Here is a 15,352-nt window from a genome sequence, read left to right as displayed (position 1 = left end):
AGAAAGCGGGACAGGCACGCAGCCTGGCAATCAGTATATAGAATATCAGGGTTGGAAGGGACCTCCGGAGATCATCTAGTCCACCCCCCTGCTCAAAGCATAGCCTCCCTCAGTCCTTGCTCAAGGCACTCACCGTGCCCTTAGGGCTGCAACCTGCCCGGCTGGGTTTGCTGGTGCGGTATCCACACCGGCTGCTCAGCCGCGCGCTGCAGATCGTCAGGGCTCACCCAGGGCGGGAGCCCTTTGTTTTGTGAACGAGAGCAGGCACCGCCCATTGCGTGCTGCTGCCTCTGATTGGCCGGGCAGCGTCGCACGTGTGGCCAGCTGAGGGGTAGCGGGCGGTAGGCACCATGTGAGAGTGCAACAGGCTGGTCCCCTACCCCTGCAGCCTGCTGCTGCGGGCGAACAGGGCTAGGAGGGGGGATCCCTGGGATGCAACCAGCCTCTTGCAAAGTAGCGGGACCAACGGAGAGCCGCTCCTCCGGGCCAGGAGCTGCTGTGGTGGCTGCGAGACCGCTCGCTGCAGCAGGTGGGTAAAGAAGCGAAGTTAAACAGGTAGCAAAGGGAGAACGAACGCTGTTTTGCTGCGCTTGGCTCAGTGTAGCAGCTCTGTGAATTTAGCTTCTTGTGGAGGCAATCCGCATTGTTATCACACACTTTAAAAAAAAAAAAATGGACAGAGTTTGTGTGTGCCACTAGCTTGCAACCTCTGAGGGGTTTGTGTGTGGCTCGATTGCACTAGTTACCTGGGGGTGTTGGCATGCCTTTCACTCTATTGTAACTGTGTGTGTGTGTATGAGAGAGAGAGACTAGACTGCAAAAAATATCCAGGGGTGGGTGGGTGGGTGTGTGTGTGAGAGAGAGAGAGAGAATGTCACTAGATTGCAATACTTCCCTGGATGTGACTTTTCTATGCTCTCTGAAGAGACCCGTTGAATGGAAAGCGTTTTATACAAAACATATGACTGATCGCTCAGATCAGGGTGTGAAGCTGGAATGTACTTCTTTGCAGATCCCTAAATAAATTCCTAACTGGAAACAGAGAGAAATCCTGGAGACACTGCTGCAATTGTTGGAGGATCTCTGTTGCTGCCCTTATTTTTTTAATTGGAGACACTTTTGTGACAGTACTTAAAGGAATTGCCTTTTAAAGCTGATGTAATAATTCTTGGGGATTTCTGTACAAAATCAAGCAAAATGTGAGTGGAGGGCAGAATGAGAAATAAGCTAAAGACAAGGTAATTTGTTCTCCATTAGATTTTGCCTGTAATCTGTGCATAATTGGTACTTTTAATATCTGATTTTATTAAATAGTTTATTTGCTTTTACCCTGGGTTGACAAAGCAATGGAGGAACAGTTTCAGTAATACTTATATATTCAGAATGGGATTCAACTGTCAGGTTGTGACTGAGAATATGCTTGTTAAACAGAAAAGATGTTTTTAAACAGTTAGACATATGTTCAAAAGAGATGGTGATGCCTCATAAAAGAAACATGTAAAAATGTATCTGAAGCTGTCTACTTCAGTTTTCCTCCAGATAATATATAAATCTATAGAACTATGAGCTAATGTACAAAAGCCTGCTTGCTAAGCAAGCTCTCTTCACACACAAAAACAGAATGTTTCAGTTATGACAAGAGCACAATCTAGGTTTAGCTTAAACACACACAAATAGGAATTTTCATCCCAGATCAGACCTGTAGTCCATCTGATCCAATATCCTGTCTCCAACAGTGGCCAGTACTGGTTACTTCAAGTGACACTGGAAGAAACTCTGTAATGGCCCGTTTAGGTAGGTTGGAAAATCCCACCCTACCTAAATGACTTAGACACCCAAGTGCTTCTGGCTCAAGTGGGGCTCATGTGCCTTGGACACTTTTAAAAATTCCACTTTTATAGAATAACCTGTCCTCAGGGGAAGTTTCCTCCTAACCTCCAGATCTGGCCCCATAGTGTATGTATGCGGCCCACATGACCTAGCCACATTCTCAGAAACTCAGCTTTCGTGTTTAAAAAAAAAAAAAAAGTAATTATCTTTTATGGTTGCAAAGAAAACCTTCCAAATGTTAAACCAGTGTAAACTGACACAGTGTCTGCTTGAGTCTGCAGAGAGCCTGATAAGATAGCTCTGAGGGGTGTGAACCAACCCTCTCCCCATTCATCTAATTGACACATCAGCTACAAAGCCCATTCATGATACTTCAACATCAGCATTAACCATTCCATGGCAGATCATTCTAGCAGACAGAACAGAAAAAGGGGGTGGGGTGGGGGGGACTAAAGCGCTAGAAGAGCTGGGAATTGCTGCAGGAATGGAAATGCAAAGGAAGGAGTCACGGAGACTCTCAAAGATGGGAAGAGGGGAAGAAAGAGAGAGAAAGGAGGATGGAAAGGTCAGACCTAGTGGTGGCCTAAAGGGGAGGAGAGTGATGCTGAATAGGACAACAAGGAATTGATTAAAGTTACTACAGGGTTCATATCCTTTCCACACTCTTTGTAAAATCCTTACTTAATGTAAATCTCGGTATTCTCATTATCCATATAGACAGCCAGTCCTTTTAGAATCCTGCTAAGCTCTTGGCTTCAAAGATATCTTGTAACACAAGTTTCATGGGCTAATTGTGCCTTTTTAAAAAAACAAAAAAACAACAAAAAACACTCCTTTTTTGTTTGACTTCTGCTGCCTTTCAGTTTCATTGAATGTGCCCTGGTTCTTGTGTCATGCAAAAGCAAAACACCATCACAATCAAAGGCTAACTACCCCCCCCCCCCCAGTATTATTTCGGTGTTCAGAAAATCAGAATTTTTTCCCCCTGTTTTATTACTCCTGCTGTACTTTAGCAGCTAAAAGCTTTTGGATTTCCCCTATAGTCCATCTTTCTCTCTTGTGAACAATTTAATGGGTTGAAGAGTGCATTCAATGAGCTGTTTTCAGGATTCATGCTTCCTTCAGTCTCTCGGATACTTTCTTCCAAGACCTGTATTTGTATCCATTTGTTTTTATAGACCACCCTTAACACTGTCCCAAAAGACTTTCCAGAATCTCAGGCAGACACGAAGGAAAAAGATATTCAGACATGCAGGGAAAGCCATGCCCCCTTTCTAGCTAGCATTACCCACTTTCGTCACTGTTCTGTATCCTTACAGAGCCCCTACACTACATATTATACACATGTATTGCCTTGTTGTATCCTTTCTCTCCATCCAGTCTTGGCTTCCTTTCTTCCATCATGTTCCCTCACATGCTAGAGGGTCTTCCTCTTCTCATCTGCCTTGCACCCTCATGTTCTTCTTTCATATTGAATGCACTTCTTCCAGCAGTCCTTTAATTCATCAGTAATTCTCACAACCCACCTTCCCTCTGCTGTTATCCTGTGTCTTATCTAGCTTTAAGCATGTGTTTTTCAAGGCAGGGAACATCTCCTGTTATGGCCCCAATGCTGCATGGAGTTCTGTGTAGGTACCATAAGGGAACTCACCATTAGTGGTGCCTCCTCCTGGCTATCCTGGGGATGAGCTCTGGCCAGGTATCGAGCCCTTCTCTAGTGGTGTCTCTCCTGGCATATCCTCACTCTAGGAACCGCAACCTCCTCTTCATGACTCCCGGGGATAGTGTATGGTGACCCAGCTGAAGGGGAACAAACTGTCCCAGGCAATCTGCTGTCCCCTGCCTGGTTGGTGCCACATTCCCAGTGTCTGGTAGGGAAACCCAGGCCTGTCCTCTACTCCAGGTTCCAGCTCAGGGGCCTTCTGGTCAGCAGCCAAGGTCTGCATTCCTATTCCTTGCTGCTATTCCCCAGAGCCTTCACCTACCTTCATGGCTTCCCCTCTCTCTGAGTTTGCCAGCCTCCCAACTCCCTCCACTCAGCAAGTGACTGCATCCTACTTCCCAGTAGCCTCCTTCTGTTGCCAGCTAGCTAGCTTTATATAGGCCCCACCTGTGGAGTTAATTGGCCTCCCTGGCCACCTTAACCCCTTCCAGTCCTGTGTGGGGTGTACACTACATCACAGTAGGCATGGGGCAGAGCTCCTTGCAGCATTTGGGTGCATAGTCGTAGAGCAGCAAGCAAATATAAGGTGCTATCACAGAGATTTTTATTACTGATAAACAGTTCTGGGAGGTAGGGAGGAGGGTAAGTCAGTGCCCTGTGCTTATGCTGCATTAAAAGGATAGTGTATACAATGGGCAAGAAATATCATCCTCTGGGAACAACACAGAACTTGGGTATTGGGGTATCCCCAGCACTGGCAGACAGCAGTAGAAATACAAGACTGTGGGTTTGGTCAGTTTGGTGAAAGGGTCAGAAACACCGGCCAATAAATTCCCCTCCCTTGACCCAGCTAGGGGCAACATTTATTGGAAACAAAAGGGAGGCAAAGCTTTAGAATTCTTGCTTTCCACAGGCGTTTATTGATTGTATTTGAGATTTACAGTCTCTGTGTGGGATCACATTTCTCCTTAACATTTTTTACTGAGTTTAGTGGGTGGTGAAAGATGCCAGATTGGCAGGCCTGACCCAGTCACCTGCTTATCCTCTTAGCAGAGATAGCACAATGTAAACTTCCCCCACAAACTGCTCTCACACTGTGCTTCATGGTTGAAATAGAAGGACCACCTGGAAGGGAGAATTATCTGTAGAGACTGGCCATTTGAATTCACTAAACTCACCACCCATTATACCTGCATGTCTAACTTGGTATATTGTGGCTGGGGCACTGGATCATTCAGTGAGTGTACAAATTGCTCACTCTACTGCCTCTTACTAGACCACCTGAAAAAAATAGAGGGCTAGAGAGAGAGAGAGAGAGAGAGAGAGAGAGAGAGAGTGTGTGTGTGTGTGTGTGAGAGAGAGAGAGAGAGAGAGAGAGAGAGAGAGAGAGAGAGAGAATGTTTCCCCACTTACAAACCTTTGAGCAGCTTCAAACAGCTACTACGTTTTAAAAAAGAAAAATCAACCTGCCAAAGAAGTGTTTCCTTCTTTGCAGGTTACCCTGGCACAACAGTGACAATAGTTAGGTGACATGTTTAAAGTACGCGGCCTTGGTCTTTGTCCCAGTAGAAAGCCAGAAATCTCTCTTGCCTAACGGTTTAAGGCTAAGCCCCGGAAGCTTGTGAGGTATACAGTCCTTAAAAGTGTGCGATTCAAAGCTACTTTAGGAATTTTTCAAAAGTTTCCTTTCCCTCTGAGGCCTGTTGAGTTGCACTTACAATAGTGAAGGCATCTGGTTTCACAGGCAGAGGGATACGCAAAATAACATTGATGCAACTTTTAAGTAGCAGGTGTGATGTGTCATTCCATATTCTTTATGAAAATATGTTTATGATATGAATGACATAACTGAGATGTACTTTATGCAAGATGGGTCATGTGAGATATCATTGGAAAGGTTATGGTTTACTGAATACGATTATCCTATTTGTATGCATGTGCCATTTCTGTATCTGAAATTAGAAATATTGACGATGTATCTGTATTTCAACTATGCTACTTTGGGTGACGCCCACTGCCAACACTTCAGGTACAACAATGGAAAAGCCAGACAGTGCTGATGGCCCATCAACAAGGACACTGGACTGTAAAAAAGCTTAGTCTTCCTGTGAACCTGTGGGTCAGCCTGTGAAGAATGGCTACAGGGGCCCTACAGAGTCAGGTGGTCTTGTCACCTGATACTAAAACATTATTTGGGACTTCTTGTAACTTTTCACTGTAAGGGAAGCGGGGTCAAACTAGGAAAGAAAGCACTCCCGCCTTATGCAAATCCTATTTAAGGGTGGGGAGTGAGGTAATCCAAGGTTGTTAGTTCTCCCTTGCTACGCCACCCAAGATGACTGCTGGAAACAACTAAGACTGAACAGGGGAAAAGAACTGGGCCCAGGCTGGAAGAGTGTCTGGCCTGTGAAGAAGATTTTTAGAACCACATTTAGGGTGAGAACGTATATGTAACTAATTTCTTTAGTGTATTAAGCTTAGTTTGCGTGCTCTGTTTTATTTTCTTAGTAATCTGCCTTGTTCTGTCTGCTACCTCCTTAACTATTTAAAATACACCTGTTATAGTTAAAAAAATTTATTTCTGGTTTATAATATAACCCAGTTTATGTAATTTCAAATGGGGTGGGGGGAGAGAGAAGTTGTGTACACCCTCCTCCACATTGAGGGGAGAGGGGAATTTCATATAATTTGGGGTTTGTACTCCAAGGGAAGTGGACATCTGAGTGCTGGAGCAAGTCCCTTAAGCTGAGTCTTCCCAGAGCAGATCTGCAGCTGGGTGTGGCCTTGCCTGTGTGTGTGTTAGAGGAGGTTTGAAGAGCCTGGCTCAGCTAGACAGGTTAAAGGGACCCATGCTGGCAGAACAGGTAGACTCAGTGATATCTCAGCGCATCAGGTGACTTCCCAAGGGGTCCAACCCGTCACAGCATGTAACACTTGTTGCTCTCTAATGTGTACGTATAGCATATACATAATACATGATGGTGTGATACAGTTAAGTAATTCCTGCTAACAACATCTTTATGCCATACCTCCCCTGTTAGTCAGTAGCATCCAAAAATCTGTATTGCTTTCTGCTAATTGCAGGTCAGTTGCCAGAAATATCTGGATGTACGCTGAGAGGGGGGCTCAGAAGGTATTAGGAGTTACGATTTTGTGTCCAGGCCTCTAGCTGAAAAGATCATTTACCATCAAAAATGAAAGAGAGGAAGCAGAATTCACAGTAATTGTGTGGAAGAGAAAATAGCCTATAACGTTCTTCTGATATAATTCACAGGTTCTGAATACCCTCCGGACAATTATCATGGTTAGATGAAGATAACAGCTATTTGTGCACTTAAGGACAGTCCTGGAAATAGCTGTGCATTTCATTTCAACAGAAAAGAGTAAGATGGTCAGAAATCAAGAATGAGGATGAACACAGCAGTATCTCAGAAGGGCGAAAGAACCATAAGTACAGCTGAGAACAAGAAGAGAAGCTGCAGTGGGAGTAGGACAGTGCCAAATACTGTCCAAGATTAGCATTGAGCCGAGAGTTTGTTACAGGTTTGCTTCATGGAATTAGGGATTTTTTTCCACCCTGTCTTAGTGGCTAATGCAATTTTTACCACACGAAAGAGTTATGAGAGCCTGCAGTTCCTCACAATTCCTTTCCACGCTACACATCAGAGTTAAACAAGACCCTACTGCCTTTCTGATTGCACAGGAGAATTTATTGTGACCTTTAGCCGCTCTCTAATTTTACATTTTAAAGGCTGGCTTTACTCATGCTAGTCTCACAGAAAAGCAGCGTTGTCAAAGTGAAGCAAACAATCACTAACCACACTTCCTGGAGCTGCAACTTAAACTGTGTCTGCCCTTAACTTAACCCAGTTGGAAACCACAATGACTCGCCCCCTACATCAGTCGCTTCCCTACTTTCCCCAGGTCACAGGAGTTCTGGAGAAGTTTGACCATAGCTCTTCCTTGGCCAACCGCATGTCAATCTACCAGGCAGCCAACAGGACAGCCTTCAACTGGACAGACAGCGGGATTGTTGAGTGGGAGAAGTTTGCTGAGCTGGCCAAGTATGAACCAGAGTCCCAGAAGCCCACAGTGAAAGCTCTTCTAATCGTGGCATACTCAGTTATCATCATCATATCCCTGTTTGGCAACATGCTGGTCTGCCACGTGGTGATGAAGAACAAGAGGACGCACTCAGCCACCAGTCTCTTCATTGTCAACCTGGCAGTGTCCGATATCATGATCACTCTGCTCAACACTCCTTTCACTCTGGTAAGTGCCACAAGCCATGCTACTATGCCTGCCAAAAACGGAGCCAGGCCTGGGCTTGGCCATCCAGCACCATGCTTCATCTGGTGGCTGCACTCACTCGGTGCATGCTTCTGGGGCTAAGACTTGAACTGGGCACATTCATGGCCCATAGACAGCAGCTCTTCCAGGTAAGTAGAAGAGGGGTCTTTTCCCCCCGACTCCCACTTAGTCTTTCCAAATCCAAAATTAGTTCCAACAACATCACCTCCTAGTCCCTGCCATTGAACCACTAGAGTGCAATAGGGCTTGTATAGACTCCTCCATGGGAATTATTTTCTATGTATTCACAAGTGGGGGTGTGATTTACAGGCTCAACCCTTTAGAAGGCTCTAAACTAGTTGTGAAGCTCCTAGAAGTTACTGTTTAGCAAAATGTCTGGAATTTCAGTCTTAACCTTTACAAAAAAGCTAAGATTTTGTCAGGGATATTTTTAGTAAAAATCACTGACAGCTCACAAGCAATAAAGAAAAATTCACGGAAGCCGTGGCCTGTCTGTGACTTTTACTAAAAATATCGGTGTCAAAATGGGGATCTGCGGGGCAGCTAGGAGCTCCCACGGGTTGGGTGTTGGAGATCCAGGGTCCCCCACCACCAATGGCTGAGACATGCAGGGGCCCCCACAGCCTGCAGCAGCTGGGGGCTGCAGGGTACCCCCGCCGCCCGCTGCTCTGGGGGCCCGTGGCACGCGGGAGCCCAGGGGTTCCCCCCTCACCTCCGAGCTTGGGGGCTCCCACTGCCTGCTGCAGCCAGGAGCTCAGGGGTTCCCCTGCCGCAGCTGGAAGCTGGGAGGTTCCCACTCTGTGGCCGGGAACAGTGGGGTACCCCTACCACTTGCGGTAGCTTGGAGCTCCAGGGGCCACCAGAGTCAGTGGGTAGTGGGTACCCCTTCAGTGGGTCAGTGGGTACCCCTTCAGCTCCCGGCCCCTGCAGCTCCTGACCACCGCAGGCTGAAGTGACAGAGGTCGCTGGAAGTCATGGATTGCATGACTTCCATGACCTCCATGTCTAAGTCGTAGCCTTATTTATAAACAATTACCAAGGAGTTTCAATGTCTAAAGTTGACAATAGTTTTCTTGGGCTTCAAAGGAAACCTGCCCCAAGTGACAGAGGGCACCATAAGGCTATGTATATTCTTGAGCTCTCCAGATGCAGTCTCAAGAGCACCTCTGTTTGTTTTGGCTCAGGTACATGAACCACCGTGCCCTGCTGATGGTTTTGCTGGTTTGTTACATTCCCTGCAGGTTCGGTTTGTGAACAGCACGTGGGCCTTTGGAAAGGCCATGTGTCATATCAGCCGCTTCGTGCAGTACTGCTCTCTTCATGTCTCCACACTCACCCTGACAGCCATAGCTCTGGACAGACATCAGGTACAGAATCCCCAGACTGGTGTAAGATTCCTTTGGCACAGGTGCTCCAAACCACAGTATCCCCTATCTAACCATGGGTAAGCAAAGGGGAGTCCAGAACTGAAATAAAATGGGGTGTCACAAGAGGGGGTGTCACATAGTCAGAGCTGAGAGGGGAGTTTACATAGCATCTGCCTATGTTACTCTGGCCTACAGCCATCGGTGTCAGCCTGTCACTTTTGCGAGCACTACCGTCATTACAAAATGTAGAGAGAAAAACTAGAAACATGCAAACAATGTCCCTTCCCTATAGAAAACTTGATCTTCAGACCCTGAAATTCTGCACAAATAATGTCAAAAAATAAAGAGCTCAGTTCACCTTGTGTGACAATGCAAATTACCCAAGCTGGGTGTGCTCTGTTGCCCCAGTTACCGTGTGAGGCATTTCTTAATTTGATTTATTTAGAATAAACATCCTTTCAAGTGGAGATAATCTTACACAATTGTCACTGCTCAGTCATGGTTTAAGGTATGACGTAATTTCAAGACAAACCAGAGAAAATTGACTTGAAGGTACTCTTTGGTACCAGCTGTAGAGTTCTACGTTTCAGTTTTCTCTAGATCACTCTAATTCGTTAGGCATTTCTCTAAGTATTCAGTTATTTTTCTTAAAAGCATTGGAACATGTGAAGAGAAGTATCAGTTACTGAAGGGACTTTTCTTTCCCAGTGAGATGACAGTCATTGTGAAGTCTCCATTGCAGGTTATTCTGAACCCGCTAAAGCAAAGGATGTCGCTCACAAGAGGAATGCTGAGCATTTCTGTTATCTGGCTGATGGCAACCTGCTTCTCCCTGCCCCATGCAATCTATCAGAAGCTTTTCCAGTACAACTACCGGTAAGTTGCTCCTCTGCCCCCATGGCACTTTACACAGTCATTTACAAGAATCACTTCCCACACTACTGAAATGTAGTTCTGCTTCAGGTGGGAAGCTGGGCTGACATAAAGCAGAATAGTTTAGCCCGAGAAGTGACAATCACTGCATCCAGCTGACAATGCACGGGGAGTTTTATATAGACAGAATGGCCCAGATTCTCAAAGGTATTTAGGCACCTAACTATCATGGATTTTAATGGTTGTTAGGTACCTAAATATCTTTGTGATTACCCAAAATGGAGTTTGGTCAACACAGCTGGTCCACTGTGAAACTTGGGGCCTTTGGAACTTTAGTGTGCACAAGTGCTCAGGGCCTTGGTTTTCTATCATCTCTAAAAGACTTAGAGCTACTGTGTGGTTTCTCTCAGCTCTAGATTCACTGCTGGAGGGCTATTTTAGCTAAACGGCAACTGTTTTCCCCATTCGCTTTTTTGTTCATAAACAGGACACCCCTGCCATCCAACAAACCCTATATTTTTGTGAGGGAAGGTGAAGGAGGCAGGAATCAAACTATCAAAAACACAGCACACATGTCTGGTACTTATATAGGCAAGGTTATACATGTCTAAGCCATGCATAGAGCTATCTAGCATCACTGCGTTACACAATAAAGACTTCCCTCTTTGATCAACAGAAGAGCAAACCTCAGCAAACTGAGCCACTCATTTACTCAGTGAGCGAGATCATCTCCCTTCAGCATCTTTGGTTTTATTTGTTTGATAAATCTAAACAAGAGGAGCCTCACTGAACACGTTAGGCACCTCTGACAAACACTTAAACACAATACATCAAAATAGAAGCAGCAGCCTCATAACACATGGCGGTGCTTTTTAAGGCGGTCTGGTGATTCTGCAGGACAATAAAACCTTTTTTGTTAATGCCCCTTTGCTTTGGTTATTTTGCTGTAAAGCGGAGGTGAAGAGTGCTGTTTTCTTGGCAAATGCGAAGGGGATCAAGTGAAACTTCACATTCAGAGGAAGATTCACAAAGTTCCACAAGAAGGTGAAGATTCTGAGCTGGAGTTTGGCATAGCAAAATCCATAAATGTTTCCCTTCTTGCTCCTTGGGGGGAGGGGAGGGAGAGTCCAAAGATATCTTGAAATTGGATGCAAGATAGCTAGTTATCTAGGCTGCCATGCGGAAGCTCAGACCCAGCAGTTGTCTCTTCTTAGTTAAGCCTTAAACTACTACTTCTCCCTTTATATGAGATTTCTTCTGACCCCCGTGCCCGCAAAGTAGCATGGATCAGTACCAGGAAAAGGCATGTAAATCAAACTCAGGGTGTTACCTGCAACTGAGCCAACACACATGGGCAGAAGCTTTTGAGGACTTGATGTCGGGATCCTAAAGCCACAAAACATTGTATCATGGGGGCAGGATGGGGTGATGGATCCAGGGATCATTGTGCTCTGGGGCAGGGCCAAGATCTTAGGTACTACCTTAGTCCACTATTGACAGCAAGTTTGTGATGCCAGCTAATGAGACTCTCTTTTCCTAACCAGTAAAGAAAGGTTTCTTCGGGATGGATGCAGCCATGTATGATGCATCAAAACAAACCAGGTTTATTTTTTCCCCATGTTCTCATTCAATACTGCTGGTCAGTAAATATCCAGGAGAACCCCACTGGAGCAAGACAGGATTGATAGTATCACAGCGAGCAGTATTGGCTGCTTGAGATTTCAGTCCCAAGGAGAAGAATGTGGAGGCTAAAATAATCAACATTAGAAAGATTTTCATCTTGCTTACAGAGCCCTCTGACTTATCTGTGCAAAAACCACACAAGATAGCCTTGGCGTTCTTCCTTGGCTCACAGCTACTTCCCTCCTATGAATGGACAGCAAGAGAGAGAGGACACAATGCTGTTACATCAAAACTATTGCATTAAGAATGTTGTCTAGAAAAACCTTTAATACAAGAGCCCATTTGTTTTCCCCTGCCTTGCCTCCTAATTTCTCACTCCCTTTTGGGGAGGGAGGAATTCATATTCAAGATGATATGTAGAATTAACATGTAAACAAATTGTCTCGGCCCGCCAGCGGCTTTCCCTGGTGGGCCGCGGGCCAAAGGTTGCCGATCCCTGCCTTAGGAAATACGTTGAGGTAAGAGGAATGCAAATTCTTCCCCTCTGAAGCCAACCTTTTGAAGATATGCCCTGGGGAGGGAGAGATCCTTTGTATACTTACTACCTGCCTCCGGAAACTCCAGTTCTAAGACTTCTGAACTGTATAAAAAGGGAACTGAATGTGTTATGAGTGGACACGTTGTGAGCTGAAGCTCTGATGAACTTGTAACAACAAGGATGCCCCTAGGGTGGGGTATTAAAAGATGCACTTTCCAGAGCCCGAGAGAAAGTTAGGACGAACTCTAGTAAGCTTATTAGGTCCTTTTATTGGTTTTAATATGTTTTCTCTGTAATGCTTTGTACTGTAAGAATAAAGTAGGCTTGCTTAGAAAGAACTGTGTGGTAACTTATGTCTGTAGCAATTACAGTGCTATCCATCTCTGAAGAGAAAGCAAGCAGGTGTCCTAAGGCAACCTGTCCATGCTGGGAATGACAGAGTGAAGGCAATGGAACTGTCCAGCCTGGGAAAACACCAGTCAGAAGGGAGAGAGACACTTGTTTCCACTGAAGAGAGACAACACCTGGGGAACTGGAAGCAGAGAGTGGATGCCCTGGCAGGACCACTGAGGGGGAATTCAAGTGCAGTCATAGGCACTGACTCTGTGCGTGCTCCGGGGCTGGAGCACCCATGGGGAAAAATGGTGGGTGCTGAGCACTCACTGGCAGCCCCCCATCAGCACCTCCCCCTCCCCCCAGCACCTTCTGCCCACTGGCGGGCCCTGCCAATCAGCGCCTCCTGCTCCCTCCCAGTGCCTCCCACCTACCACAATCAGCTGTTTCACAGCATGCAGGAGGCTCGGGGGCGGGGGGAGGAGTGAGAACGTGGCATGCTTGGGGGAGGGAGGGACAGGAAGAGGTGGGTGGGGCAGGGCTAGGCAGGGGTAGGGCCTGGGGGGGAAGGATGGAGTGGGGGACAGGGCCTGGGGCAGAGCCGGGGGTTGAGTACCCCCCACACATTGGAAAGTCGGTGCCTAAAAGTTGCCCTAAACTGTGACAGTCCTTTCTGGCCTTAAATTCTCTGTCTCAAAGTCTGCTTTCTCCATTTGCATCTACTTCCTTATTATCAAAAGTTTCCAAGTCCTAAAAATTCAAAATCCTTCTAGTTACACACCTGACATTTGTCAGCTCCCCCTAGGCTTGCAGTCATCCCAAATTCACAGCAGTCAGTTCTGGAAGGTCTTCCATTAATGGCATAATAGTCAGTGCAGGAGGTTGACAACAGGATATTAAAGATATTAATCAAACTGTGGAGAATAAAGTTGTCTGACAGGGATTAAGAAGTCTTCAGTGACTGCAGCTGAGTACAGACAGCGGTAGAAAGAAGATGGGCAAAGAGAGACAAAGCAGAAGGGGAGAGAGACAGAAAAAGATGGGTTTAAAACACCCCCAGGAAATAAATGAGTGGGTCACCACCTCCCTTAATAGTTCATCAATTCCAGCTACATATACTTATTTTTGTCTATGGAATGTTCAGTCCCTTCTGGTGGGGGGCACTGAGAAATAGTTTAACTTATATTAATAGATAGTTGCCTATCATACAGGGTTAGGTTAACAGGCAACACCTGTGAGTTTGGGGAAGCATGGGGAGTCATTAGGTGGAGCCCACAGCTTGGGATATTACAGAGACACACTCCTACCTTCTGTTTGTCCCTTTGGGGTTTGTGTGGGGAAGATGAGTAGGAGGGTTGTGTAGCATTCCTAAGAATTGTCTGATGGGGCTTTGTCCTTGCTTCTCTTGTCGACATCCTGCAGGGAACTCTCTTTTCTTTGCAGTTACTTGCTTTATGCTAGCCTTTGATATCTTGTTTATAAAAAATGGGTCATAAGAGTTTCTCTTTGCCTTATTGAGGGGACGTGAGGACCCATCTCATGCCATGACAAACAAAACTGCCCGTTTCTCTGCAACGGCTTCCAAGAGAAGATTTTAGTTTTCGTTAATAGGCCTTTCTTGTTTAGAATAACGCAACACTTCAGGACCCCCCCGCCCAAAAAAAAAACATGTCATTCACTCTTGACAATGGGAATGTGGACCTCAGTACAAGGGAGAGTGCATCATGGTGACAAAAAAGCCCATTAGGATACAAGGACCTGATTTAGTCTAACACTTTTCTGAAATGCTGCTCTCCTAGGCCAGGATGAGAAACTAACAGAATCAGATACCCAATATCTTCCACTTTGTGCGAACACTGGAATGATTGTACTGGAACTGCCCTCCCTTTGTATCATAATGCAACAGACTAATGGCCCATCCAACAGTGGCCAATGCTGGATGCTTCAGAGGAAAGTATAAATGTCCTACTGTGCCAGTACTATGCTGTGACACCAGCTAGTAATCAGTTTACACCATAGATCACCATGATCACTTTTATCGTAGTGTAAAAGTAGATAGTATGAATATTATTATTGTGCATAATACTAATTTACACATGTATGATACATATATGGACCTGTATTTTAATTAAGCAGCATGGGCCATATTAATTCTTGGCGTAGCCCCATTAGCCGCTCTGCATCATTTACTTCTTCTGTAAAATGGTGATAATCGTGTTTAGCCAGCTTTGCCAAGCACTTTGAAAGTGATGGGGAAAGAGACCTATAGAAGTGCAACATATTCATAAACAGAATTACAATACAGGGATAGTTATATTCATTTAACACAGAGGGGTGATGAGGGTTTGATTAATATCTGCAAAGTGCTTGGAGATCATTGGTTGGAAAGCCTTAGAGAAGTAGCATTTTCTTACTTTTCTTCAGCTCTGCCCAAACATACCACAATCAAAGTTGTACAGCACTCCCCTTCATGTGTGCATGCATGCATACACACTATTTTTACACTTGTGCGTACTGCATATTCAGTTTCATAATCTGTCCTCCATGATTAGCTTTTCCCACCCCCCAATTAACATTTATTATTTACAGCACCTGTAAGTGCAAGATGCTTGACAGACAAGTCATGTTTTCTGTCCCAAGTGGCACATACACACAGACAACAGAGGGGGATATGGAGAAGGAGAAGTGTCACAAATACCAGGCTAGGGGTAGTCAAGAATGCATACAAACATCTTGCAGTTACAATGTTACAGTATCTATAAGTAGTCACATCTGTAATTTATTTGTTTTTCTAGTGAGGGGAGGGGTGTTGGA

At 45.4% G+C, this 15,352-nt stretch overlaps 1 protein-coding gene across 1 annotated transcript in view; it reads left to right on the top strand.

Annotated features, from left to right (window-relative positions):
- The first annotated feature begins 341 nt into the window (after positions 1–341).
- LOC102946178 (probable G-protein coupled receptor 83) overlaps positions 342–15,352 on the top strand; it is a 29,044-nt gene continuing 14,033 nt past the window's right edge. Inside the window, exons 1-4 of the mRNA XM_007060246.4 lie at positions 342–529; positions 6,768–7,765; positions 9,046–9,171; positions 9,914–10,047. Coding sequence (XP_007060308.1) covers positions 7,376–7,765; positions 9,046–9,171; positions 9,914–10,047 — 650 coding nt within the window. The 5' untranslated portion in view covers positions 342–529; positions 6,768–7,375. The remainder of the gene's footprint in view (positions 530–6,767; positions 7,766–9,045; positions 9,172–9,913; positions 10,048–15,352) is intronic.

This window comes from Chelonia mydas, chromosome 9, assembly GCF_015237465.2.
Source record: "Chelonia mydas isolate rCheMyd1 chromosome 9, rCheMyd1.pri.v2, whole genome shotgun sequence".
NCBI lineage: Eukaryota > Metazoa > Chordata > Testudines > Cheloniidae > Chelonia > Chelonia mydas.
The sequence above is the reverse complement of the archived record's forward strand: the minus strand, read 5'-3'. Positions and strand labels throughout refer to the sequence as shown.